Below are 24,513 nucleotides of genomic sequence, written 5' to 3' on the forward strand. Positions count from 1 at the left end.
ATTATTCACTTATTTATCTTTGACGTGCTACGTCAGTCACGGAAACGGTGGTTTTTTTTATTGATGAACGAGCTTCTAAGCTCACAGGATATACTTCAAAATAAACTGAAACTGAACCGAGCAAAGCACGCACGGTGTGATTTTCCAGGCCGCGAGGAGCGGTGGCAACACCTGCCGTCGGGAACGACTCTTTGAGAGATTACATTTTTTCGAGGAACAGTTTACTCCAATGGCTCAAATGTTGTGACTGGCCAATTTTGTTTGTTGGTGAAACAAGTTAATGTGCAGTGCCAATTACCTCACAGTCTTGTTTTGCGTTAAAGAACGTTTATAATAAACAAACATACAAATTACACTTTTATAGAAGACACACTTCCACGTGAAAACAGACAGGGAGGCATTCATTTGGGTCTATTAATACAAAATGCAACATTATACCACATGCAGCAGCATAAACAATCTTAAATACATTTAACAACGTCATCTCGTCTTGGTTTTCAAATTTGTAAAAGTGCAGGCAGTCAATTTGGACAAAGTCGGTCTGCAGGCGCACTGCTGCTGTGCTGTAATGCTGCTGCTGTGATGCTGTTGTGATGCTGCTGTGCTGCTGCTGCTGCTGTGATGCTGCTGTGATGCTGCTGCTGCTACTGCTGCTGTGATGCTGTGCTGCTGCTGTGCTGCTGCTGTGCTGCTGCTGCTGTGCTGCTGCTGTGCTGTTGTGCTGCTACTGCTGCTGTGATGCTGTGATGCTGCTGTAATGCTGCTGTGATACTGTGCTGCTACTGTGATGCTGCTGCTGCTGTGATGCTGCTGCTGTGATGCTGCTGCTGCTGTGATGCTGCTGCTGCTGTGCTGCTGCTACTGCTGCTGCTGTGCAAGGCAGCTACTGCTGCTATGCTGCTGCTGTGCTGCTGCTGCTACTGCTGCTGCTGTGCAAGGCAGCTACTGCACTATGCTGCTGCTGTGATGCTGTTGCTGCTGCAGCTCTGCTACTGTGCAAGGCAGCTACTACTGCTGCTACTGCTGCAGCTCCGCTACTGCTGCTGCCGCGCTGCTGCTGCTACGCCGACAAGACTCGGCCGGTCCCAGGGCCCGAGCGAGTTGCTCTGTCCCCTGGGCAGAGTGTGGAGCGCCACTGACACCAGTTCGCGTGCACGCACCCAGCCCCCCGGAAATCCTTACCTTCACCCCAGCGCCCTCGGGCACCGTAATTTTCCAAACACAATTCAAATTGTTATCATACGGCTCGGGGAAACCCGGAGTGAGAATGGCCCCTTTTAGCTCTGTCAGGTTTCCCCCACAGGGCACTGCAACACACAGTTGATCCATTAGACATGCCTGCCACGCAGCTGGTGTGGACGAAAAAACAAGAAATAAACAGGATCAATGAGACACATCACAGATATATATGTGCAATTTATATTCTCCACAACAACGCGAATGATTATTTTGTGTTGTGTATTACGTAGTTTTGCATTGAACTCGGGACAACGCCTATCAGCAACTGAGAGTTCATCAGCACTGGTTTCAAGCAAGGCTGACTCTGCTGACAAGATAACAAACGCCGAAGCCGGTCCCGAAGTTGTCTTGCGTTCAGCCAATGCTGCTGAAATGATGCACTCCCAGGGGGCCGTGCGGCTTACGGGATGTGTAAAAAATACTTGTTACAATTTTTTTACGTAGAGGGATCGATATGTGAAGGAAGCGAATTGTTCACTTGTATTCTCCACAAAGATGCAAATGATTGTGTGGATGTCAACCGGAGACATCGCTGTTCGTCATTAAAGCAATCACAATAGTCACACACAATACGAGGCTCTACATGAGAAGGGTATTCACGTCCGGTAAATGCAGTAAAAGCTTTAACGCCTTATTAAAATTTGCACAGTCTGAGAAATAATCATTCAATTGCAACGAGAAGCCTGCCGAAGTGGTAAACGGATTGGTTGTAAACTATTCCCATTGAACAGGCTTCCTCAGTCATGCACTCCAGTAATTGCAAACCACCCCCAAGAAATCGTATTGCCACACATTTCATAGAACAATCCTCGATGGCATTGGCCACCTGAAGCGTTGATGGGAATTCAAACAATGCTATGGGGCGAGCCAGTGTTAGCGGCATACTTCCCCCACCATTTCTCCGCGTGTGCTCTTCAGTTCCATCACCTCCCCATCATCAGTCCCTGCCTCGTCTGTTCCTTTGGGACCCATTGGTGAAGGAGTCTGATTACCTCCCGTGCCTCTGTGGGGTCACCAAGGGCCTGTTTGTCCAAAAGGCTCCACAGCCCTGTGCTCCCCTGTGGAGCTGCATTGTGCGCCCTGCCTTGATCTGGAACTCGTTGGTCGCGACGGTGCTGGAATGGAACTGATGCTGAACCCTGATCCCCCAAAGTCTAATTCCACTCCGGGCCTTCGAGAGTGCGTTGCCACCTCAGAGGTAAAAGAAACCGGGACATATGGAAAGACGACTATCTCACAATCTATGGAGGAGGGCAGAAACTTCGTGTAAATGCATTCAAAAATAAATGCTGCATTATTACGCTACCGGCCAAAAAACAACTGGTAACTTTGATCGTTCTGGGAAGACTGACAGATTTCGGGGAGAGCTGCCTCAAAAAAGGGGAGGGGAGGCGATCCTAGGAAGACCCAGGGAGCCCAGGGAGAGGCGGCAACGCCACTTGCAACCCTCACACCCCTAGCGGCCTTCTCCAGGAGCCGTCCGCACCTCGGAGCCTCACGTCACTCAGTCGCTCTGCCCTGTGGCCCCCCCCCACTACCACCTTACTGTCCCCGTTGCTTTGCTCGCTTGTGACGATGTTGTTGATCAATGGTTCTTAACCTTGACTGCAGCCTTGCACCCTATTTGGTTCTCAATCGTTAAAAAACACTGTAACATGATAATAAACACACAGGGTTTGATGAAACAAAGAAGTTGTACTTTTGTGCCCGTGCTTAATTTGTGTTTTCGATGATTTACCTTCGAAAGAAATCTGGCCATGTCTCGCACCCCCAGAACAAGGCGTCTCATGAGATGCACCCCAGGTTAAGAACCACTGCTGTTGGTGATGATGACGACGGCCCCTTTGCGCCTGGCTGTCGTTTCCCCTGTTACGTGCGGCGCAGCGCGCACGGCGTGCTGCGCCGCTGAACGCGTAAATTCCTAACGCGGCTTTGGGAAATGTTTTCCCGTGAACTTTGTGAATGCGTGAAGAACGGGGGGGTTGGTGGTTTTTGTGGTGTCATTTTTAAATATCACAAAAACATTGTTGACAATGCATTGCCAAATATTTTGAAAATCTGTCAAAATAAAAATATGCAAACTACCAGCATATAACAATATCATCAATCGGACATGGCTGTTTTAGTGTAAAGTGCAGAGGTATTTTACGCTCACGACACCCCACAGGGGCCTGCCATGGTGCAGCGAGCCTGCTGTGCGCCTTCCTTTAGGACCTTACATCACTCGGGATCTTACATAACCCGTTGGATTTACCTTAGGTACCACACACTTTTCATCAACCGTGAAGGGACTGTTTAACGATCGCAAAAAAAACAGCTATCCGTGTTGCGTTGCCTTACCAACACAGGTGGGATAGGATTCGTTCCACTGTGCCAGGGAGTTGGGCACCTTTTGGCATTGGATCGCCCTGGCTCCTTGCAGAATGTATCCAGAGTTGCACTCAAATCGCAGCACAGAATCCACACTGAAGCTGTTCCCCAGCCTTTGGCCAAACTTTGGTTCGGGCACGGAGCTGCACTGATCGGAACTTGTTCTTGGCACAGCTGGGGAGGGAAATACGCCAACAAAAGTTATTTTCAATTAAACGTTCAAGTCTTGAGGCAGAAAACCGTCAAGATCATAAGATCAAATGGAAACCAAAAAAACTCCCTTCAGTATGGAACGAGTGATGGTACCGAGCTCCCGTTAAAGCTGGAACAGCCTGTGGGGATATTGTAGGGCAAGTGACATGTCCAGCTGCCTTCATCGCCATAGATACTGAAAATGTTCAGAACTATGCCAATGAAGGCCACGTTGACCCTCGGGGAGGCCCAGGACGAGCTCAGGTGTGCTATTTTACATACAGCAAAAAAAACAGATCACTTGGAATGCACCCAATCTCCTTCAGAGATAATAAAGCAGTCGCCCCAAAACAAGGAGTTGAACTCTCAACCTTCAGGTTGCGAGCCGCTCGCTCTACTGCTGAGCCGCTGATGTTATTCGCGTCCAATAAGTGGGACGAGGGTCTTGGTGCAACACTGCCGCCGTTACCACCACCGGTACACCGTGCTTGGGCCTCCGTGCATCTCTTGTTGGGGAGAATAAACCATCATCACGCGAACTCCGGTCATCCTTGCAGCAGCGGCTTTTGGCTGGCCATCCAACAAAGGCGGTCACCACATAGCACGCTTCTTTTCAGATGCGTTTCCGCGGCCGTCTGGAACGCTCTTCCTTCCGATATTAGGAAACCACCGGAAACTATGTACTTTTAAATAATCTAGATTGACAAAGTAATTTCTTTAAAACTGCTTTTTGTGTTTAGTTTGTTGTCCTTCCGCCGCACCTCCGATCAGCGCGGTTGGCTACGTATGGTGTGAAACACGTTCAACAGACACACATACATAGTGCAATGAGCACGTCAGTTGTAGTAACCAGGATCTCTGTACCAAGCCCTCAGCACGCATGCAGCACTACTACCTGCAGAGGCCCCTTTACGCTCGAGGAAATTCACATTAATTTCTCCCAAATACCCTAAGGATTAGTTCGAGATTAACGTGATGTGCGCAGCAAAGTGAATGGAATGCATAATTAAGGAGCAATTTTTTGCATTTCGTGTTATGTCCAACATTAATGGAACATTGGGTGTCGCAGCTCCGCGCTATTTTTGCAATCGTAGCGTTTATATAATTTTGACTTTGCATAATTTTCTATCTCATAAATATTTTACTTCTGATGGAAAATGCAAAATGGTCCCAAAACATTGCGCTAATTCATATATGTTAGCGTCACCGACGAGTGATATAAATTAGCGAGGACAAACTCACCTTGTCAGATACGCCCACGATAAAATTATCTGCAGAATGTGACCCCTCTACAAAATTACGTAAAACATTTACGTGATCAGCCTCATCCACGCCGCGTTTAACCACCACACTGCAGGTCACCTGACTTCTCTTTTCGCTTCTTTCCCTCGTACCGCTCCACTTTAGAATTCCCTCCTTCCTTCCATCGTCGTCACCGTCGTCGTCCCTTTCCCCCCAAAGCTCTTACGATGATAACCTTGCTCAATTCAACAAAAGTCTTACGCTCTCGTCTATCACCACCGTGGCAGTGCTGGTCGTTTGATGCTTTGGGGCCTTTGTTCAGCAGCTGTGTTAAAAAAAAAAACTGATTCGATTAGTAAGGCTTGTCAAAGTAAACAAAACATGCCAATTCGTGACTACTTCAGCACACCGGTTGTGTTGGTAGAGTAAACCCATTACATTTACGATTACTCTCCAACACACAAGCGGTGTGCTGAACTAGTAACTAATCGGTACGTTTTGTTTACATGACAAACCTTGCTAATTGGCTGCATCGGGTGGTGGCGGCTGCCGAAAATTCCCCTCTATCACGGATAATACTGGTCACGAAAGCCTCCTGTGAGGTGTGAAACTGACTCTACGCCCGATGTACCGAGAGCCTCAGTCCGCTCAAGACGGTTGTTTTGTTTTACGAAGCGCGTCGAACGCTCCCCTGCCAGGATGACTCCTTAAGCCCAGCAGCAGCCCCGTGGTGTCCCCCTCCTCACCCCCCCCGCCGCCCGTGCAGCTCGTACCTTGATAGACAAAGTGGAATCCTTTTCCGGATGCATCGTGACTCGACGTGAACGTCAGCGTGATTTGATTGCCGGAGCTGAGCGGGAGCGTCTCTCCTGCGGAGGAAAGCGCACGCGCGCACGCATTCTCGTTTGGTGGCAGTTCCACCCAACCCACGGAGGGCAATCGTAGCACGGGCAATCCACCAAGTTCTGAGAAGTCAACGTCATCATCGTGATCGTCGTCATCATAGTCCTATGGTACGGAAATAAGCGGACAAATACGATTTTAAATTTGACACAGGGGAAGCGAATGCTGTAAGTTGTACGTTATGCTGTGCATGGCGATCCATTCACAGATATCCCACCGACTTATTAACAACCCGATACTTCTTGCCTGTCAGTAGCCGACCGTGAGCGCGGCGAAAGCTACGGCTCGATATCTTACAGAGAGCCAAAAACAACGCGACAAGGGGGGGGGGGGCACGCGTAGAGGCTCTGAAACCAGATGTAGCAGTTACATTGGAGAAACCAAACGACATGTTTCGGACCGCATCCGTGAACATAAAGCAGACCTGAAACACGGTAGGACAAACACCTCAGCCGTGGCAGATCACTGTTACAATTCAGTGGGCTCACATGACATTGACTTCTCCAAGACAGAGGTTCTCTGCAAGCCATCTGGCTACCATGAAAGATTCGTTCATGAGGCGATCCACATATACAAACACAGAGACAATTTCAACCGAGAAGATGGATTCTGGCTCAGCAATCATTGGAAGGACGTAATAAACCATTTCGGATCTTAACTGATTGTTGTTCACGTTTACCGTGACTTTCAGACCGCAGTCCACTCACTGGCATTAACTGTGTATCTTGTGTTCTCCACAGGGAATGCATTATTTGCTCCGCTGCGGGTCTCCTTCCACCGCTCTCCCATTCACATGTTTCATTGCTTCTACATACTATTAACATGCCCTCCCTTTGTTAATGCTACCCCCTGCCCCCTCCCTTTGGTGCTGCTGATCCTGCATAATGCATGGGCATAATATGACTTTGAAACCCCCCCGCCCACCTCCTACGCATTTCCCATGAATATGCTAAATTCCTCTTGATATGCACATTATTTTGTTAAGGCGCTCTTCTTCCACCTCCAACCCAGCTTATATATAAGCGCCTAGCTTGGCAGTGTCTCATTCTTTACCTGAAGACGGCTGCTTGCGTTGTAGCCGAAACGTCGTGAGAATTATTTTATTATGTTTTATTTTTATTATTTTATTACTTCCCTTCTACGTGACTTTACCGAAAGAACCAAGAAGAAGACAGATGTAATGACTACATGAGTGGGGTATCTACACGTGGATCACGCTTGTTTTAAGCGTGGGGCTCCAGGCTGAAGGAAGTGTCGCAGAGCCACCACCTCGCGACACTTCACGTCGTGGCGATTTAGAGGCATCTCACGAGTCCACCTCGGTGCACGACTTGTACGTACGATGAACTTCTTTCGCACCATGCGTAGGCAACCGCGCTAATCGGAGATGCAGTGTTGAGTCTTTGGGTAGTGTTAATAGTGTTAGTCTATGTGGCAGTGTTAGTCTATGGGTAGTGTTAGTAGTGTTAGTCTATGTGGCGGTGTTAGTCTATGGGTAGTGTTAGTCTATGGTGCAGTGTTAGTCTATGGGTAGTGTTAGTCTATGGGTAGTGTTAGTAGTGTTAGTCTATGTGGCAGTGTTTGTCTATGGGTAGTGTTAGTCTATGGTGCAGTGTTAGTCTATGGGTAGTGTTGAGTCTATGGGTAGTGTTAGTCTATGGGTAGTGTTAGTCTATGGGTAGTGTTAGTCTATGGTGCAGTGTTGAGTCTATGGGCAGTGTTAGTCTATGGGCAGTGTTGAGTCTATGGGCAGTGTTGAGCAGAGGTGTGGACTCGAGTCATGTGACTTGGACTCGAGTCAGACTCGAGTCATGAATTTGATGACTTGCGACTCGACTTGGACTTGCATAACAATGACTTTGTCCCACCTATGAGATGTGGACTCGAGTCATGTGACTTGGACTCGAGTCAGACTCGAGTCATGAATTTGATGACTTGCGACTCGACTTGGACTTGCATAACAATGACTTTGTCCCACCTCTGGTGTTGAGTCTATGGGCAGTGTTGAGTCTATGGGCAGTGTTGAGTCTATGAGCAGTGTTGAGTCTATGGGCAGTGTTGAGTCTATGGGCAGTGTTGAGTCTACGGGCAGTGTTGAGTCTATGAGCAGTGTTGAGTCTATGGGCAGTGTTGAGTCTATGGGCAGTGTTGAGTCTACGGGCAGTGTTGAGTCTACGGGCAGTGTTGAGTCTACGGGCAGTGTTGAGTCTATGGTGCAGTGCTGAGTCTATGAGTAGTGTTAGTCTATGGGCAGTGTTGAGTCTATGGTGCAGTGCTCAGTCTATGAGTAGTGTTAGTCTATGGGCAGTGTTGAGTCTATGGGCAGTGCTGAGTCTATGGGCAGTGCTGAGTCTATGTGCAGTGTTGAGTCTATGTGCAGTGGTGAGTCAATGTGCGGTGTTGAGTCTACGGGCAGTGTTGAGTCTACGGGCAGTGTTGAGTCTACGGGCAGTGTTGAGTCTATGGTGCAGTGCTGAGTCTATGAGTAGTGTTGAGTCTATGGGCAGTGTTGAGTCTATGGGCAGTGTTGAGTCTATGTGCAGTGTTGAGTCTATGTGCAGTGTTGAGTCTATGGGCAGTGTTGAGTCTATGGGTAGTCTTCTTGGTTCTTTCGGTAAAGTCACGTAGAAGGGAAGTAATAAAATAATAAAAATAAAACATAATAAAACAATTCTCACGACGTTTCGGCTACAACGCAAGCAGCCATCTTCAGGTGAAGAATGAGACACTGCCAAGCTAGGAGCTTATATATAAGCTGAGTTGGAGGTGGAAGAAGAAGAGAGCCTTAACAAAAGAATATGCATATCAAGTGGAATTTAGCATATTCATGGCAAATGCGTAGGAGGTGGGCGGGGGGGTTTTCAAAGTCATATTATGCCCATGCATTATGCAGGATCAGCAGCACCAAAGGGAGGGGGGGGGGTATTAACAAAGGGAGGGCATGTTAATAGTATGTAGAAGCAATGACACATGTGAATGGGAAAACGGTGGCAGGAGATCCGCAGCGGAGCAAATAATGCATTCCCTGTGGAGAACACAAGATACACAGTTAATGCCAGCGAGTGGACTGCGGTCTGAAAGTCACCATAAACGTGAACAACAATCAGTTAAGATCCCTTCTACGTGACTTTACCGAAAGAACCAAGAAGATGAATCCCTGCAGTCACGAAAGCTTTAAATCGAAATCTATGGGTAGTGTTGAGTCTATGGGCAGTGCTGAGTCTATGGGCAGTGCTGAGTCTAGGTGCAGTGTTGAGTCTATGGGCAGTGTTGAGTCTATGGGCAGTGTTGAGTCTATGGGCAGTGTTGAGTCTATGGGCAGTGTTGAGTCTATGGGCTGTACGTATGTTGAACTTCATTCGCACCGTACGCAGCCAAACGCGCTAATCGGAGGTGTGGGGACTGGCCGATGCTTGGTAAATACAGTGGCTTACAGCAACCTCACGGAGCAACCCCACGGCCGTCCAATGAAGCAAGAGCTAAACTACGTGATGCACACGGGGGGAGAGAGTCTCGGCCACTCACTCCGCAGTGTGGTGAGCAACGTCACACAATGGAACATCTGGTGAGCCACTCCGCACCATTACTCGTGACTCGGCAAACATCTCTGTCATTCACTCCATATCACCTCAACGCTCCTGACTAGCTATCGAAAGTTAAATTATTGTAATCAGAATAATTTATATACCGCAAATCGCATCTCAAAACGCTGGAGGGTTTGATTAGCAGAGGAGCGGGACACCACAGAGGAGCAGGAACGCAGGCAGAAGCGGTTGCCTAAGCTCTGTGATCCTATAAAGTAGTCCCTCGGTTAACAGTGAGGATGACGAGCATGATGATGATAATGATGATGAGGATGATGATGATAACCGACCGGAGTGAGCTCCAGAGAGTGAGCTGAGGAGTCCGGCCTTCTGCGAGGCGCCGTCGTAAACCTCCACAAGGTCGCTCAGCCCCGTCTGGAAAAACTTGAATTGTCCAAAAACAACTGTTCACTCAGACACAAGACAAAGTCAAATGTTCATCCACACACGAGACAAATGTTCACCCACACACAAGCCGTGAAATGTGCCACAGGGTAAGGGCACAAGTGCAGCGCTCCATTTCCTGGCTCTCACCATCGCTGATGTTACTACATCTGCCTGCTCAAAACAAGCGTTTAATCAGAATAATTTACATTTACAACACATTTATGCATTGAAAAATATATTGCAGTCACTCGTAGTCGTCGAGATAAATAAGAGTAACCGTTCTCACCGACCTGTGAAGCAGTTACATTTAACAGCCACGATTTAATGTCATAACGTACCAATGTCACGCAAAAACACACTTATTCTCACATTAACATACGCCATGGCCATCTTCACAATTATTACCTTAAACTTACTTGGTACCCTTTGTGAGGCCACTTAGGGGTTTCAAATTTTTGTTCGTTATTTTTACATATTCTTGGGGTCTTTCGGTAAATCCACGTAGATAGAAAAAATAATGAAATCAAAATCACGCAACACAAGCAATCGTCTTCAGGTGCAAAAGAGGGGTAAATCTGCTGAGGCAGGCTGCTTATAAAAGTTCAGAGATGGGCGGGGCAGCTAATGCCAATGTCGTAGCGAGTAGGAGAGAGAGATTTGAGGGGCGAGTAGGAGAGAGAGATTTGAGGAGCGAGTAGGAGAGAGAGATTTGAGGAGCGAGTAGGAGAGAGATTTGAGGCGTGAGTAGGAGAGAGATTTGAGGCGTGAGTAGGAGAGAGAGATTTGAGGAGCGAGTAGGAGAGAGAGATTTGAGGAGCGAGTAGGAGAGAGAGATTTGAGGAGCGAGTAGGAGAGAGAGATTTGAGGAGCGAGTAGGAGAGAGAGATTTGAGGAGCGAGTAGGAGAGAGAGATTTGAGGAGCGAGTAGGAGAGAGAGATTTGAGGAGTGAGTAGGAGACAGAGATTTGAGGAGCGAGTAGGAGAGAGAGATTTGAGGAGCGAGTAGGAGAGGGAGATTTGAGGGGCGAGTAGGAGAGAGAGATTTGAGGCGTGAGTAGGAGAGAGAGATTTGAGGAGCGAGTAGGAGAGAGAGATTTGAGGAGTGAGTAGGGGAGAGAGATTTGAGGAGTGAGTAGGAGAGAGAGATTTGAGGAGTGAGTAGGGGAGAGAGATTTGAGGAGCGAGTAGGAGAGAGAGATTTGAGGAGCGAGTAGGAGAGAGAGATTTGAGGAGCGAGTAGGAGAGAGAGATTTGAGGAGCGAGTAGGAGAGAGAGATTTGAGGAGCGAGTAGGAGAGAGAGATTTGAGGAGTGAGTAGGAGAGAGAGATTTGAGGAGCGAGTAGGAGAGAGAGATTTGAGGAGCGAGTAGGAGAGAGAGATTTGAGGAGCGAGTAGGAGAGAGAGATTTGAGGAGTGAGTAGGAGAGAGAGATTTGAGGAGCGAGTAGGAGAGAGAGATTTGAGGAGCGAGTAGGAGAGAGAGATTTGAGGAGCGAGTAGGAGAGAGAGATTTGAGGAGCGAGTAGGAGAGAGAGATTTGAGGAGCGAGTAGGAGAGAGAGATTTGAGGAGCGAGTAGGAGAGAGAGATTTGAGGAGCGAGTAGGAGAGAGAGATTTGAGGAGCGAGTAGGAGAGAGAGATTTGAGGAGTGAGTAGGAGACAGAGATTTGAGGAGCGAGTAGGAGAGAGAGATTTGAGGAGCGAGTAGGAGAGGGAGATTTGAGGGGCGAGTAGGAGAGAGAGATTTGAGGCGTGAGTAGGAGAGAGAGATTTGAGGAGCGAGTAGGAGAGAGAGATTTGAGGAGTGAGTAGGGGAGAGAGATTTGAGGAGTGAGTAGGAGAGAGAGATTTGAGGAGTGAGTAGGGGAGAGAGATTTGAGGAGCGAGTAGGAGAGAGAGATTTGAGGAGCGAGTAGGAGAGAGAGATTTGAGGAGCGAGTAGGAGAGAGAGATTTGAGGAGTGAGTAGGAGAGAGAGATTTGAGGAGCGAGTAGGAGAGAGAGATTTGAGGAGTGAGTAGGAGAGAGAGATTTGAGGGGCGAGTAGGAGAGAGAGATTTGAGGAGTGAGTAGGAGAGAGAGATTTGAGGAGCGAGTAGGAGAGAGAGATTTGAGGAGCGAGTAGGAGAGAGATATTTGAGGAGCGAGTAGGAGAGAGAGATTTGAGGAGTGAGTAGGAGAGAGAGATTTGAGGAGTGAGTAGGAGAGAGAGATTTGAGGAGTGAGTAGGAGAGAGAGATTTGAGGAGTGAGTAGGAGAGAGAGATTTGAGGAGCGAGTAGGAGAGAGAGATTTGAGGAGTGAGTAGGAGAGAGAGATTTGAGGAGCGAGTAGGAGAGAGAGATTTGAGGAGTGAGTAGGAGACAGAGATTTGAGGAGTGAGTAGGAGAGAGAGATTTGAGGAGTGAGTAGGAGAGAGAGATTTGAGGAGCGAGTAGGAGAGAGAGATTTGAGGAGCGAGTAGGAGAGAGAGATCTGAGGAGTGAGTAAGAGAGAGATTTGAGGAGTGAGTAGGAGAGAGATTTGAGGAGTGAGTAGGAGAGAGAGATTTGAGGAGTGAGTAGGAGAGAGAGATTTGAGGAGTGAGTAGGAGAGAGAGATTTGAGGAGCGAGTAGGAGAGAGAGATTTGAGGGGCGAGTAGGAGAGAGAGATTTGAGGAGCGAGTAGGAGAGAGAGATTTGAGGGGCGAGTAGGAGAGAGAGATTTGAGGAGCGAGTAGGAGAGAGAGATTTGAGGAGCGAGTAGGAGAGAGAGATTTGAGGAGTGAGTAGGAGAGAGAGATTTGAGGAGCGAGTAGGAGAGAGAGATTTGAGGAGCGAGTAGGAGAGAGAGATTTGAGGAGCGAGTAGGAGAGAGAGATTTGAGGAGCGAGTAGGAGAGAGAGATTTGAGGAGCGAGTAGGAGAGAGAGATTTGAGGAGTGAGTAGGAGAGAGAGATTTGAGGGGCGAGTAGGAGAGAGAGATTTGAGGAGTGAGTAGGAGAGAGAGATTTGAGGAGTGAGTAGGAGAGAGAGATTTGAGGAGTGAGTAGGAGAGAGAGATTTGAGGAGCGAGTAGGAGAGAGAGATTTGAGGAGTGAGTAGGAGAGAGAGATTTGAGGAGCGAGTAGGAGAGAGAGATTTGAGGAGTGAGTAGGAGAGAGAGATTTGAGGAGTGAGTAGGAGAGAGAGATTTGAGGAGCGAGTAGGAGAGAGAGATTTGAGGAGTGAGTAGGAGGAAAGAGTGGGGAGGAGGGAGGCACAGCAAAGGGGGGAAAGCAGCAAGAGCCCCCACTGCAACAAGGCCCCCAACAGCCCACACCGGACCCGCCAGCCACGCAGCCTCCTACACCTGAGGTAGTGGCCCCAACATCGCCACCTCAAGGGACTAATCGCAAGAGGAAAAATACAGAAGAAACCGGATCGCAAGGGTCTCATTCAGAGGAGGAACCCCTCCCAGACCTAGAACCGGAAGAAGCGGTGAAACCTCCCACACCGGGGGAGGAAGCAGAACAGCTGCCAGACGCTGACGACATGGTTTTCGCCATCCCGGACGCCACGCCGAGTGACGCGCGGGTGGCGAGGAAGAAACTCGTCAAGAGGAAGAAGCAGCGTGTGTCTGGGGACGGGTCTCCACAGCAGGAGAGCGTGGACGATGAAGGCGACATCGCCACGGAAATTGACCTGTCTACTGCGGTGATAGAGACTCACTCCCCACCAGCTATGCATGAAACGATGACAGATCCTATTGGCTCAGCCCTCGACCAAGAGGAGGAAGTCGGTGGAGAGTCATCAAGCACACTCGCCGAGGATGAAATGGATGGGAATGACGAGGAAGGTCCCCGTCCCACTGCTGACCCAAAACCAGTGGAAGAGACACCCCGGGGCCATCCACCCGAAGAGCCTGAGCAGGAGACATCCCAAGTCGTCCACGACACTGGGGGAGAGGATGCCGCTGGGCCATGCGCCAGCCCAGTCGCTGCAGCTCTTCCAGCAGAGACGGACGCCGAGGAAATCGACTCAGATCGGGACGACTGCCTCAGTGTGGGGAGCGAGAGCAGCCAGGGGTCTACAGTCCTTGACTCTCAGACTTGCTTGGTCTCCTTGGAAGATCTCTGCAAATTCCTTGACGACACCAACGTGAGGAAGGACAGAGCGGACATTGCCATGGTTCGATGGAAGGACAGCAAGGCATTAAAGTCTTCTGTGACTCAAGCCGACAGAGTCCTCGCCAATCAGGGACTCAAGTCCCGGGGTAAGGAGAGGGCAAGGCTGAGATATTTCCGCAAACAAATTATTAAGTGGGAGGACGTGGAGGCAAGTAAAAACCAATGCCTATGTACATCGCCTCCCTAAACGTGAACGGCTGCAGGGAGGCAGTGCGGAGGTTTTCCGCAATGTCTCTTGCGAGGAAACACGCTGCCTCTGTCTTCTTCATTCAGGAGACGCATCTCACGGTCGAGGACGAAGATGACTGGACGAAGGAGTGGGGAGGGGACTCCTTCTACAGCCACCTTGACAACACCTCCTGTGGAGTCGCGACCCTGTTCGCTAAAGGGTTTCATCCCGAACTCATCACCCAGACCGAAGTGGTGAAGGGAAGGCTGCTCGCGGTAACGGTCAGGGTGGGCGATGTCACCACCCACCTACTGAACGTGTACGCGCCGGTCAACAACAAGGAGAAGATCCCGTTCCTGCACCTCCTGAGGAGGCACCTGGCTGGGATCCCGGACGACGAGTGCGTGATTGTGGGTGGCGACCACAACTGCACAATCGGCGCCCTGGATCGTTCGGGAAGGCAGCAGGGGGGAGTTGGGCCGAAGAGGGAGATGCAGGGACTACTGGAGGACGCCGCCTTGGTGGACGTGTGGCGCATACATCACCCAGGCCAACGCCAGTTCACGTACACGAGGACGAGGCGCGATGGCTCGGTGACACAGTCCAGGCTCGACAGATTTTACATCTCTAAAAACTTTGTGACGTGCGCCATAACATCTGGCATCAGGGCGGCACCCTTCACGGACCACAACCTCATCGTGCTCCGTGTCAAGCTGGAGAGAGCCCGCGAGGGTGCGTCCCACTGGCATTTTAACAACTCGCTGCTGGGGGATGGCACCTTCATAGAGATGTTCGAGGACTTCTGGGAAGAGTGGAGAAAAACCAAAACGCAGTTCGACTCTCTGGCCCAATGGTGGGATATGGGCAAAGTGCACACCAGGCTGTTGTGCCAACAATACACCTGGGGGAGCACCAGACTGAAGAACGCGGACATCACAGACATGGAAGCCCGGGTCCTCGATTTGGAGAGTCGCCTCGCCGAGGACAGTGACCCTGCTCTTCTTCGAGAATACGAGGAGATTAGGGAGCGTCTCAAAGGCCTACAGGAGGAGCAGACGAGGGGAGCATTTGTGCGATCCCGGGTGAAGCTCATCACAGACCTCGACACGGGATCCCCGTTTTTCTACTCCCTTGGGAGGCAGAACGGGAGACGCAAATACATGGAGTGCCTCTTTGATGGTGACGGTGTCCTGGCGCACGAACTCCAGCAGAAGTCGACCATCATCAGAGACTTCTACGGCAGCCTGTTCTCCCCTGAAGAAACATCGGGAGTGGCCCAGGCGGAGGCATGGAGCGGTCTACCCACCCTGGAGGAAGACGGGAAAGAGCTGCTGGAGCAAAAGCTCACCAGGAATGACCTTGACGCAGCTGTAGGAGGACTGGCCCCAAATAAATCCCCAGGGTTAGACGGGCTAACAGGGGAGTTTTACGCCGCTTTTTGGCCATCCCTACGGGAGGACTACAGAGAGGTGCTGGAGGAAGCCTCTGTCACCGGGGTGATGCCTCAGTCTTGGAGGAGGGCGGTGCTCACTCTGCTTCCCAAGAACGGAGACCTGAGGCACCTACAAAACTGGCGTCCGGTGTCCCTCCTGAACACCGACTACAAAATATTGACGAAGGCTCTCTCCCTGCGACTGAAAGGGGTGATTGCACAAGTCGTAAACAGGGACCAGTCCTACACCATCCCCGGACGAACCATCCACGACGGCATCTTCCTGGTCAGAGACCTCATCGCGATGTCCCGGAGGTTGGGCATCCCAATCGCGTTTCTGGCCCTTGACCAGGAAAAGGCTTTTGACAGAGTGGACCACAAATACCTGCTGGGAACCCTCAAGACCTTTGGTTTTGGAGATGGGTTTGTCCGAACGATCCGCCTACTCTACACCAAGGCAGAGTGCATGATCAAGATCAACGGCACCCTCACTGCCCCCGTCAAATTCGAGCGAGGAGTGAGACAGGGATGCCCATTGTCGGGCCAACTTTATGCACTGGCATTAGAGCCTTTCCTGAGTCTCATAAGGCGGAGACTCAGCGGCCTGGTGCTCAGGGAACCAAGCGTCAGTTTGGTCCTGACGGCATACGCCGATGACATCCTCCTCATCCTTCGTTCCCTGGATGATGTCGCCCTGCTGCACGAGTGTCAGGAGGTCTTTTCGAAGGCCTCCTCATCCAAAATGAACTGGCAAAAGTGCTGCGGCCTGCTGGTTGGAGCGTGGGACATGACCGAGTGTCCGGAGAAGGCAAAAACCATCAATTGGAGCACAACATCGCTGCACCACCTGGGGGTGTTCCTGGGACCAGAGGAGGAACCACCGCAAAGGAACTGGGTCGAGCTGGAGGAGAAGGTGAAGGAGCGGCTGGGCACCTGGAGTCGCCTGTGCAAGTTCCTCACCTTCAGGACAAAGACGTTGGTGGTGAACCAGCTGGTGACGTCCATGCTGTGGCACCGACTCTTCTCCCTGCACCCCCCCATGAGCCTCGTCAACGCGCTTCAGAAGCGAGTCCTCGACTTCTTCTGGTCGGGCAGAGGACACCGGGTCGCGGCTGGGGTCCTGGCCCTGCCACTGGACGAGGGCGGTCACGGGCTGGTGTGCGTGCAGAGTCAGCTGGCCACCTTCCGACTGCAGGCCGCACAAAAGTTCCTGCACACCACCACCCCTGCACCAGCCTGGAGCGTCACGGCCTCCTTCCTACTCAAACAGCTGGGGGGTCTGCAGTGCTCCAAACAACTATTCTATATGGACCTGCAGGGCCTCCCACTGGGACAACTGCCACCTTTCTACAGGAGCGTCCTGCAGACGTGGAGCACCCTCGCCGTCAGGAGGCTGAACCGGCCGCGATCGGCCGAGGATCTGGTCTTCGAACCGATCCTCAGGAACCCGCAGACAAAGCTGCCGTCCACCACCGCCACCCCCGGCATGGAGAGGCGCCTCACCAACGCGCGGCTCACCAGGATGGGAGATCTGGTGGAGCCTGGAACACGGGGCCGGTGGCTCGGACCAGCAGACATGGCCACAAAGACAGGGCTGCAATCGCTCCGGGTGGCTGCCCGGATCCTGGCCGAAGCCAAGGAAGCCTTCTCAGCGGCAGCGGGGAAAACGCCCCCCATCGGCGTTGGGGACGACGAGGCCCCTCTCGGTCCCCCTCCACCGGAGCTCTCCGTCGTGCCGCTGCAGCGCCAATGCCGACAAGCGAAGGCAGATCACAACCTGTGCCGGCTGGAAGACCTACCAGAGGTGGCCTTCGCAAATGTCAAAAGGAAGGTGCTCTACTCCTACATGGTCCGGTTTCACCAACAGGACACCCTGAGGAGCCACAAGGACCATGCCTGGAGGAAAGCCCTGCCCTGCATCTCTCCGGAGAGGCCTCGCTGGAGGCAACTCTACTCCAGCCCGACGTACAACCGCATCGGCGACCTCAGCTGGAGCATCGCCCACGGCACCGTCACCACCAACGCCTCCCTGGCGCGCTTCACCGACACGCCCCCGGAGTGCCGGTTCTGCGGTAAAGTGGAGACGGTGGCGCACCAATACGTGGAGTGCAAGAGCCTGGACTCGCTGTTCAAGGTCCTGAGAAACATCCTACTAAAGTTCAGCCTCCACTTCTCCCCGACGGTCCTCATCTTTGGATACCGAAAGGGCGACGGATCCCAACATCTTCAGGGGCTGGTCAACGTGCTCGTCGGCTACGCCAAGCTCGCCATTTACAGGGCGAGGAAAGTGGCCCTGGAGGGGAAACGTCCGGCCAGCAGCCTGGGCATCTTCCGCGCTCTGGTCGGAGCCAGGGTGTGGCTGGAGTTCCGCCATGCACGGTTGACCCACGCCGTGCCGGCCTTCATGGAGCAGTGGGCGATGGAGGAGGCCGTGTGCTCCGTGGCAGATGACGGGGAGCTCTGCATGCTGTTATGAGCTACCCGTCAGAGGCCGTCGGACTGCGAGGGGGGCGGCGTACATAACGAGAGAGTGAACGAAAGAATGAGCGACAGAACGAGCGAGAGAGAGAGCGAGTGAGAGAGAGAGCGAGAGAGCGAGCGAGAGAGTGAGCAAAAGAGCGAGCGAGGGCTACATAAAGCCCAGTTTAAAAAAAAAAAAAAAAAAAAAAAAAAAAAAAAAAATTTACGAAATGATGACCGAAACAAAGTGCCGAATACACCGAGCATCTTCTTGTTTCCACTGATCGTAAAAAAAAAAAAAAACAAAAAAAAAAAAAAAAAAAAAAAAAAGAGAGAGATTTGAGGAGTGAGTAGGAGAGAGAGGGATGGGAGGAGCCACTGGCGGAGCCAGTGGGGGCTGGCACGTGCCCCTCCAATGATCCGATCGAAATTCCTAATTTCGATCGGATTATTGGGGTTTATTTGTAATAAATCGGGATTTTGCGACCCCCACTGCCACTGTGTAGCATATTATTACGTGCCAAGGACTCTATGAGATGATAGGACAATAGTCTGAGTCCATAATTGGCAATAAGTAATGGCAAAGCAGCTATAAGTGACTCAGAATTGTGCACAGTTGCGTATACAGTCCACGACTTCCCTGAAGGCAAACACCTTCAGCGAGCGCGATGTCGATCACACCCCGCGGTTCGAATTCGACCCTCGATCGATGGCTGCGCCATCGCCGCACACCCATCGAATAAAAAGCAAGGGACAAGTCCTTACTTACTAACAACTCGTATCATTTTTCATTGCTGGAGGGGTTGCCCCCCCTACCTGAAAATCCTGGCTCCGCCATTGGGCGGGGCAGCTAATGCCAATGTAGGAGTGAGTAGGAAAGAGAAAATTTGAGGAGCAAGGAGGAGAGAGAGAGATTTGCTTATAAATGTATGCTTGGCGAGGGCCCAGATGACGTAGTGGCAAGCCGCCATTTAATAACACACCTAAAGGTTGGCTGTGTTCGTGAATGTAACTCAGAGAGTCAAATATAACTGCTAACATAGGTAGGATAGGAATATCACAGCCAGTTATGACTTAAACTGGTTGATAACGTCCTTCCAATGATTGCTCAGTTTGTACCCATCTTCTCGGTTGAAATTGTGTCTGTGTTTGTATATATGGAAGGCTTCATGAACGAATCTTTGTTGATAGCCAGTGGGTTTGCAAAGTACCTTCGTCTTAGAGAAATACATTTCGTGTAAGCCCACCGCATTAAAACAATGATCAGCCATGGCCGAGGTATTGGTCTTACCGTGTTTCAGATCTGCCTTATGTTCACGAACACGGTCCGAGACATGTCGCTTAGTTTCCCCAATGTAACTGCTGCCACAGGTACAACTTAGTTTGTAGACGCCGGGGTATTGCATTTCAGGGATCACATCCTTCACAGATGGGATTAAATCACGAATTGTATGTACTGTGTTGAACCGTACCTGGATCTTGTGTTTGCTCATGATTTTGGAAATATTTTTGGTGACCCCTGCTATGTATTGCAAGGTGATGGTTTTTATTGGGTCCTCAGATGGTTCTTTCCCAACTGTTGGGGTGATAGCTCTACGGATTGTGTAGTCTGAATATCCATTCTTCTTGAGGGCTTGGTGTACGTGCTCCAGTTCACTGGCTAGGTGGTGATGGTCAGAAATACATGGAGCTCTATGGTGTAGAGTTTTGATGAGGGAATTCTTCTGGGATGGATGGTGATGGGAGTCAGGTTTTAGGTAGGATCCATTTGGGTGGAAAATTCCATTCGTTCTGGTGGCTTATAGTGACGCACGATCGGGATTTTCGTAACAAGTGAAGGACGCGATTTGTGGCGGTAAGAGGTGCGAGCGCTTGAAGTTCTGCTTCGACGTGCCACCCGCGACTCCGTTCGGTGCATCAAAATAAATTCCCGCGATACCAATGAAAAATAAAACATCGCCGTGTGAAACGCACGCGTGTGCGATTTTTCAAGATAAAGCGCCCCCCCCACCCCCAGGCCGTCTGCTGCGATGTGACGACCCGCTCCGATTGAGGGGGCGGAGGGGGTGCGGCTACCCACCGTGTTCGTTGGGGACCGTGACGGAGTAGAGGCAGCTTTGCGTCACGCTGTAGTTGCCCGGGTAGTTGGGGGAGAGGATGGAGCCCTCTTGGCCCGTGCTGTGGCCTCCGCACGGGGCTGGGGGCGGAGAGAGAAAGGTGAAAAAACATGGCGCAGCCCCGAACACGTGTCACTGCCGGCGCAAGCGAGCTCGAGAGAGAGGTACCCCCGCGCCCCGCCTCTACAGGGGCGTGTGTTTGGCCTACTCTTCCATGCTGGCCAGATTAGCGCGGTTGGCTACGTACGGTGTGAAAGGAGTTCGACGTACGTACAGTGCATCACCGATTAACGTAGCTTATTTTTGCACATTCTTGTATGACATCCTAATTTTGGGTGTTATATGTCTTTTTTGTGTTTTAATTTGTTTACTGTATGAAATTGCTATAAATGAACATGTAAATAGACAACAATAAACATCCTACTTTAAAAAGTAACTTTATTTGCTGTAACATACTTACCACTCGAATCTCGAAGACTCTGCATCATGGGGTGATGTGTATAGTGCATTATTGACATTGTTTAAGTTGCACGTAGTGTATAATGTTATTTTTAAAATATTTTACATTGAAATCAAACGTAACTGCTTTGCATGTCACGCACACTGTGCTGATCACCGGACCTGGTTACAGCCTTTGGATCAGTTTTGGCGGATCGGCCCGGGACCGCCAGATAATGTTGGAAGCAGCAGCCGGATAATCGATGATCAACTGTACACACGAACATCTTTGAAGAGGTGAGAATACCCACGAAAGAAGTTCCACATGCGTACATACATATCCAAAATACCAAATAATTCCCACGCTTCCGCTGCCATCTGTCATTGGTATCCTATCATCCGTCTCAGGGGGGGGGGGGGGGGGGTGGTGCCAGGACGACGCGATCCGTCAGGAGGAGAGGAAGAGGGAGCGGGGGGCGCGCCCGGGGCTCTCACCGCGGCAGGCCGGGAGGGGCCGGTTCCACGCTGGCCTCCCGTCGTCCCCCATGATGCACAGCAGCGTGGAATAGCCGTGCAGCGAGTAGCCCGTGCCGCAGGCGAACGTCACGCTCGAGCCCAGGCGCAGGTCGGAGCCCAGGCGCGAACCGTTCGCGATGCTCCCGGGGTCGAAGCACGACTCCCGCGGTTTCTCTGCGAATGCGGACAGAAAAAAAATGAATGAGTGACCCTCCGGAGTAAGACCGGCCCTGGGAAAAAAAGTTTGTTCATAGCATCGCTCGTGTTTAGGGGCGCCACGGTGGCTAAGAGATGTTATCTCCTTCGCCTGGTATGCAGGAGGTCGTGGGTTCGATCCCGACGCTGACGCCTACTGCTGTATATTTGGAGTTTGCGAATCTCTCTCCCCGTGGTCGCTTAGATTTTTCTCCAGGTCCTCCAGTTTTTCCGTCCACATTTAAAATCAACACGCGTTTAGAGTATTTGGCTGCTTTAGATTTTCCACGTGATAGCCAGGTCGTTTATGAAAAAGAGCGATATTGCTCAGCGGGACTTAGCTGCTAAAATAAAAATTGTAAAAATAGTATTGCACAATCGCTCAGGAACAAGCACATACTACCCACGTTCTAACACATCTTGGAAGCATCTTGAGGATTATTTGGTAGACGGCAAAATGTTTAATTTCCGATTAGATTTATAAAGTTGACAAGTACAATTGTTTCTCACTAAACTGTGGAATGGTGAGGTGTTCTGGTAGTCGGGCAATTTGGCATAATTCAGTTCCACAAATTTCAGTTTGGCATTTCAAAGACCACACAGACACTGCTAAAGGCCCAATTAGTGAAGATGCCATAAGTCCACAGCAAAAATGTTCTGCCAAGCGGTGCCCGCTGTTGTGTGTGTCCAGCGAGCAGCCCCCTGCTCCGTGGGGGGAGAGATGAGATGAGTGCCGGCCCAAGCCTCATCTGATCACCAGAGACACGGACATTTCTCAGCTGCAACCTCATCCCACGGGAACTTAAACGTGGTATTCGTCAATCAGTCAGCTATAATGACAATCTGCCTTCGGCTGACACGGCACACTTGTGTGTGTACGCACGTGCGCGGGATTGCGGTGGCATGGCGACTGGCGCACTGCGCTACGAACCTAACGGCGAGAGTTTGACTCCTGCTTGGGGCTAACATCGGTGATGTTATATCTCAACCGCTCCTGGGCCTCCCCGAGGTCAGTACGGATTGTTTTGACACAGCACCACACACGATGGTGGCAAAGACTCTGAAGGTGGCTGGCACTAGAACAGCTTCGAATTGGCGTACGAACGATGTTTCACGAACAATAAGCGGCAATCAAAATTACCATTAAAGGCCCCTCGTGGTCACGTTGGTGCGGGGCAAAGGGCGGCAGCGCCAATACGGCGTGCGAGTGAACGCTGCTGCGGCGGGAGTGGCGCGCACGCGGCACGCACCGCGGTATTCGATGTGGAAGCCGCCCGCGTTGATGGTCTTGTCGCTGTGGAACGCGAGGTGCAGGACGTTGCCGGCGCTCTCCACGCGGCCCGGGAGCTGCAAGCCGTGGAAGCTCCCCAGCAACGGCGCCAGCAGGTCGCCCCCGTCGTATGCGTGCAGGAAGTCGTAGTTGGCCTCCAGGTTCAGGCTGTCCGCATTGCCGGGGGCACAAAGGGCGCTTTAGAATCCCCATGGCGGAGGCTCTTCGCGCCGCGAGGCGATCCACGGAGCGTGACAATCGCCGCGATGTCGCGCATTGTAAGGTCGCGCTCGCTACACAGAGCGCTCACCACAAGTGAACCGCGATACGTCGCTGATCTCGTCAAGGAAGATCAAGCATCAGCACACGAACTGGGGTCATCGTCGCAGCGGCGGCTTTTGGCTGGCCATCGAACAAATGACGGTCACCGCGTCGCGCGCTTTCAGATGTGCTTCTGCGGCCGTATGGAACGCTCTTCCTTCTGATATCAGGCAGCCACCGGAGCTATGCACTTTTAAATCACCTGGATTGAAAATACATTTCTTTAGCACTGCTTTTTGTGTTTAGTTTTTTTGTCTTTCCACTGCACTTCCCATAAGCACGGCTGGCTATGTAATGTGCGAACGCAGTTCAACAAAAATACAGATTAGCGATGCTTTCCACCTGCTCAAAAGCGACTGTCTATATCGCATTGTATTAGCCCTCCCCATTCCAATTCCAGCTCCACACAAACCGCCATTGGAAGTCAGTTTCAAATGCTACCAAAGTATTTCTAACACGTGGCTTTTCTCAAACGGCAAAATTAAGGGCAACATTTTACTTTCACAACCTAATTCATCAACGGTTTGCAGCAATTATATTTTAGCCCACCAGAAAATAGGGAGGATACGTGCAGCGGTATTTATTGTCACTAATTGCCACACAAAATATCGGGGACGGAGTGGGGGGGGGGGGCGTGGGCCGGTGTCGTGGGGGAAGCAGGAGATGGGGCAGCAGCTGCTGGGCAGCTCGCTCATCATGTGGCAGCTCGTCATGTGACAGCCGTGAAATGTTTGCGCTGTCGGCCTCATGTTTGAGCAATGCACATGGAGGGGGATAGCAGGACCAACAAATACGATGCTTGCCGGGGGGGGGGGGGGGGGGGACCGTACACCAGATGGCATCGTATGTCAACGTAAATACACATTTTGACCAAAATTAAAAGTATACATTCAATGACTGCTTCAATTTCCACCGAGTCGACCACCTTTTCATAAGTCTACAAAGGGCCCGGCCATAATGGTGTTTGACATTTATTAGTCCTTTCCAAGAGGTGTGCATTTGGCCGATGGCAGAGAAAACCATCACAAACCGAGACCTAAACAAGCAAAAACAATATTGACAATGGAAAAACATCACAAAAATGGATTCCCGACCCTGAGCTTGCATGAAGCAACAAAAATACGACTCTCCGACATGTCATCATGTTGTAACGCGTGTCGCTCGGTATGATATCTGACGTTTTTCACTCCGTGTGCTGGCAGCATCTTAAGGCCTGAAAGCTCCTAGCACGTGTTGTGAAATGTTGGACAATGGGTACACCACATCAGTCGGCTTCTGGCTTCTTTCGCCGAGGTAACCGGTTTGTGGAAAAGACATTATTATTATTAACCATTATAAAATATGAAAACAAGGACAAAGACATCCTTCTAGATTTGAAGTTTTCGTGACTGCAAGGGTCCATACTCTTTGTTTTTTTTGGTAAAGTCACGTAGGTAAAAAAGAGAAAATAAGTTAATTTAATTTATTAATTTAATTAGGTAAAAAAGAGAAAAGAAATTAATTTAATTTATTAATTTAATTTATTTTCTCTT

At 50.7% G+C, this 24,513-nt stretch overlaps 1 protein-coding gene across 1 annotated transcript in view; it reads right to left on the reverse strand.

Annotated features, from left to right (window-relative positions):
* Positions 1 to 24,513, reverse strand: part of LOC144724246 (CUB and sushi domain-containing protein 3-like) — a 256,770-nt gene that overhangs the window by 122,442 nt on the left and 109,815 nt on the right. The window contains exons 18-24 of the mRNA XM_078603219.1: positions 22,641 to 22,828; positions 21,175 to 21,369; positions 20,205 to 20,321; positions 9,821 to 9,934; positions 5,817 to 5,912; positions 3,580 to 3,783; positions 1,183 to 1,307 (exon numbers count right to left, since the gene is read on the reverse strand). Coding sequence (XP_078459345.1) covers positions 1,183 to 1,307; positions 3,580 to 3,783; positions 5,817 to 5,912; positions 9,821 to 9,934; positions 20,205 to 20,321; positions 21,175 to 21,369; positions 22,641 to 22,828 — 1,039 coding nt within the window. The remainder of the gene's footprint in view (positions 1 to 1,182; positions 1,308 to 3,579; positions 3,784 to 5,816; positions 5,913 to 9,820; positions 9,935 to 20,204; positions 20,322 to 21,174; positions 21,370 to 22,640; positions 22,829 to 24,513) is intronic.

This window comes from Lampetra planeri, chromosome 2 (genome assembly GCF_965212315.1).
Source record: "Lampetra planeri chromosome 2, kcLamPlan1.2.h2, whole genome shotgun sequence".
NCBI classification, from domain to species: Eukaryota; Metazoa; Chordata; class Hyperoartia; order Petromyzontiformes; family Petromyzontidae; genus Lampetra; species Lampetra planeri.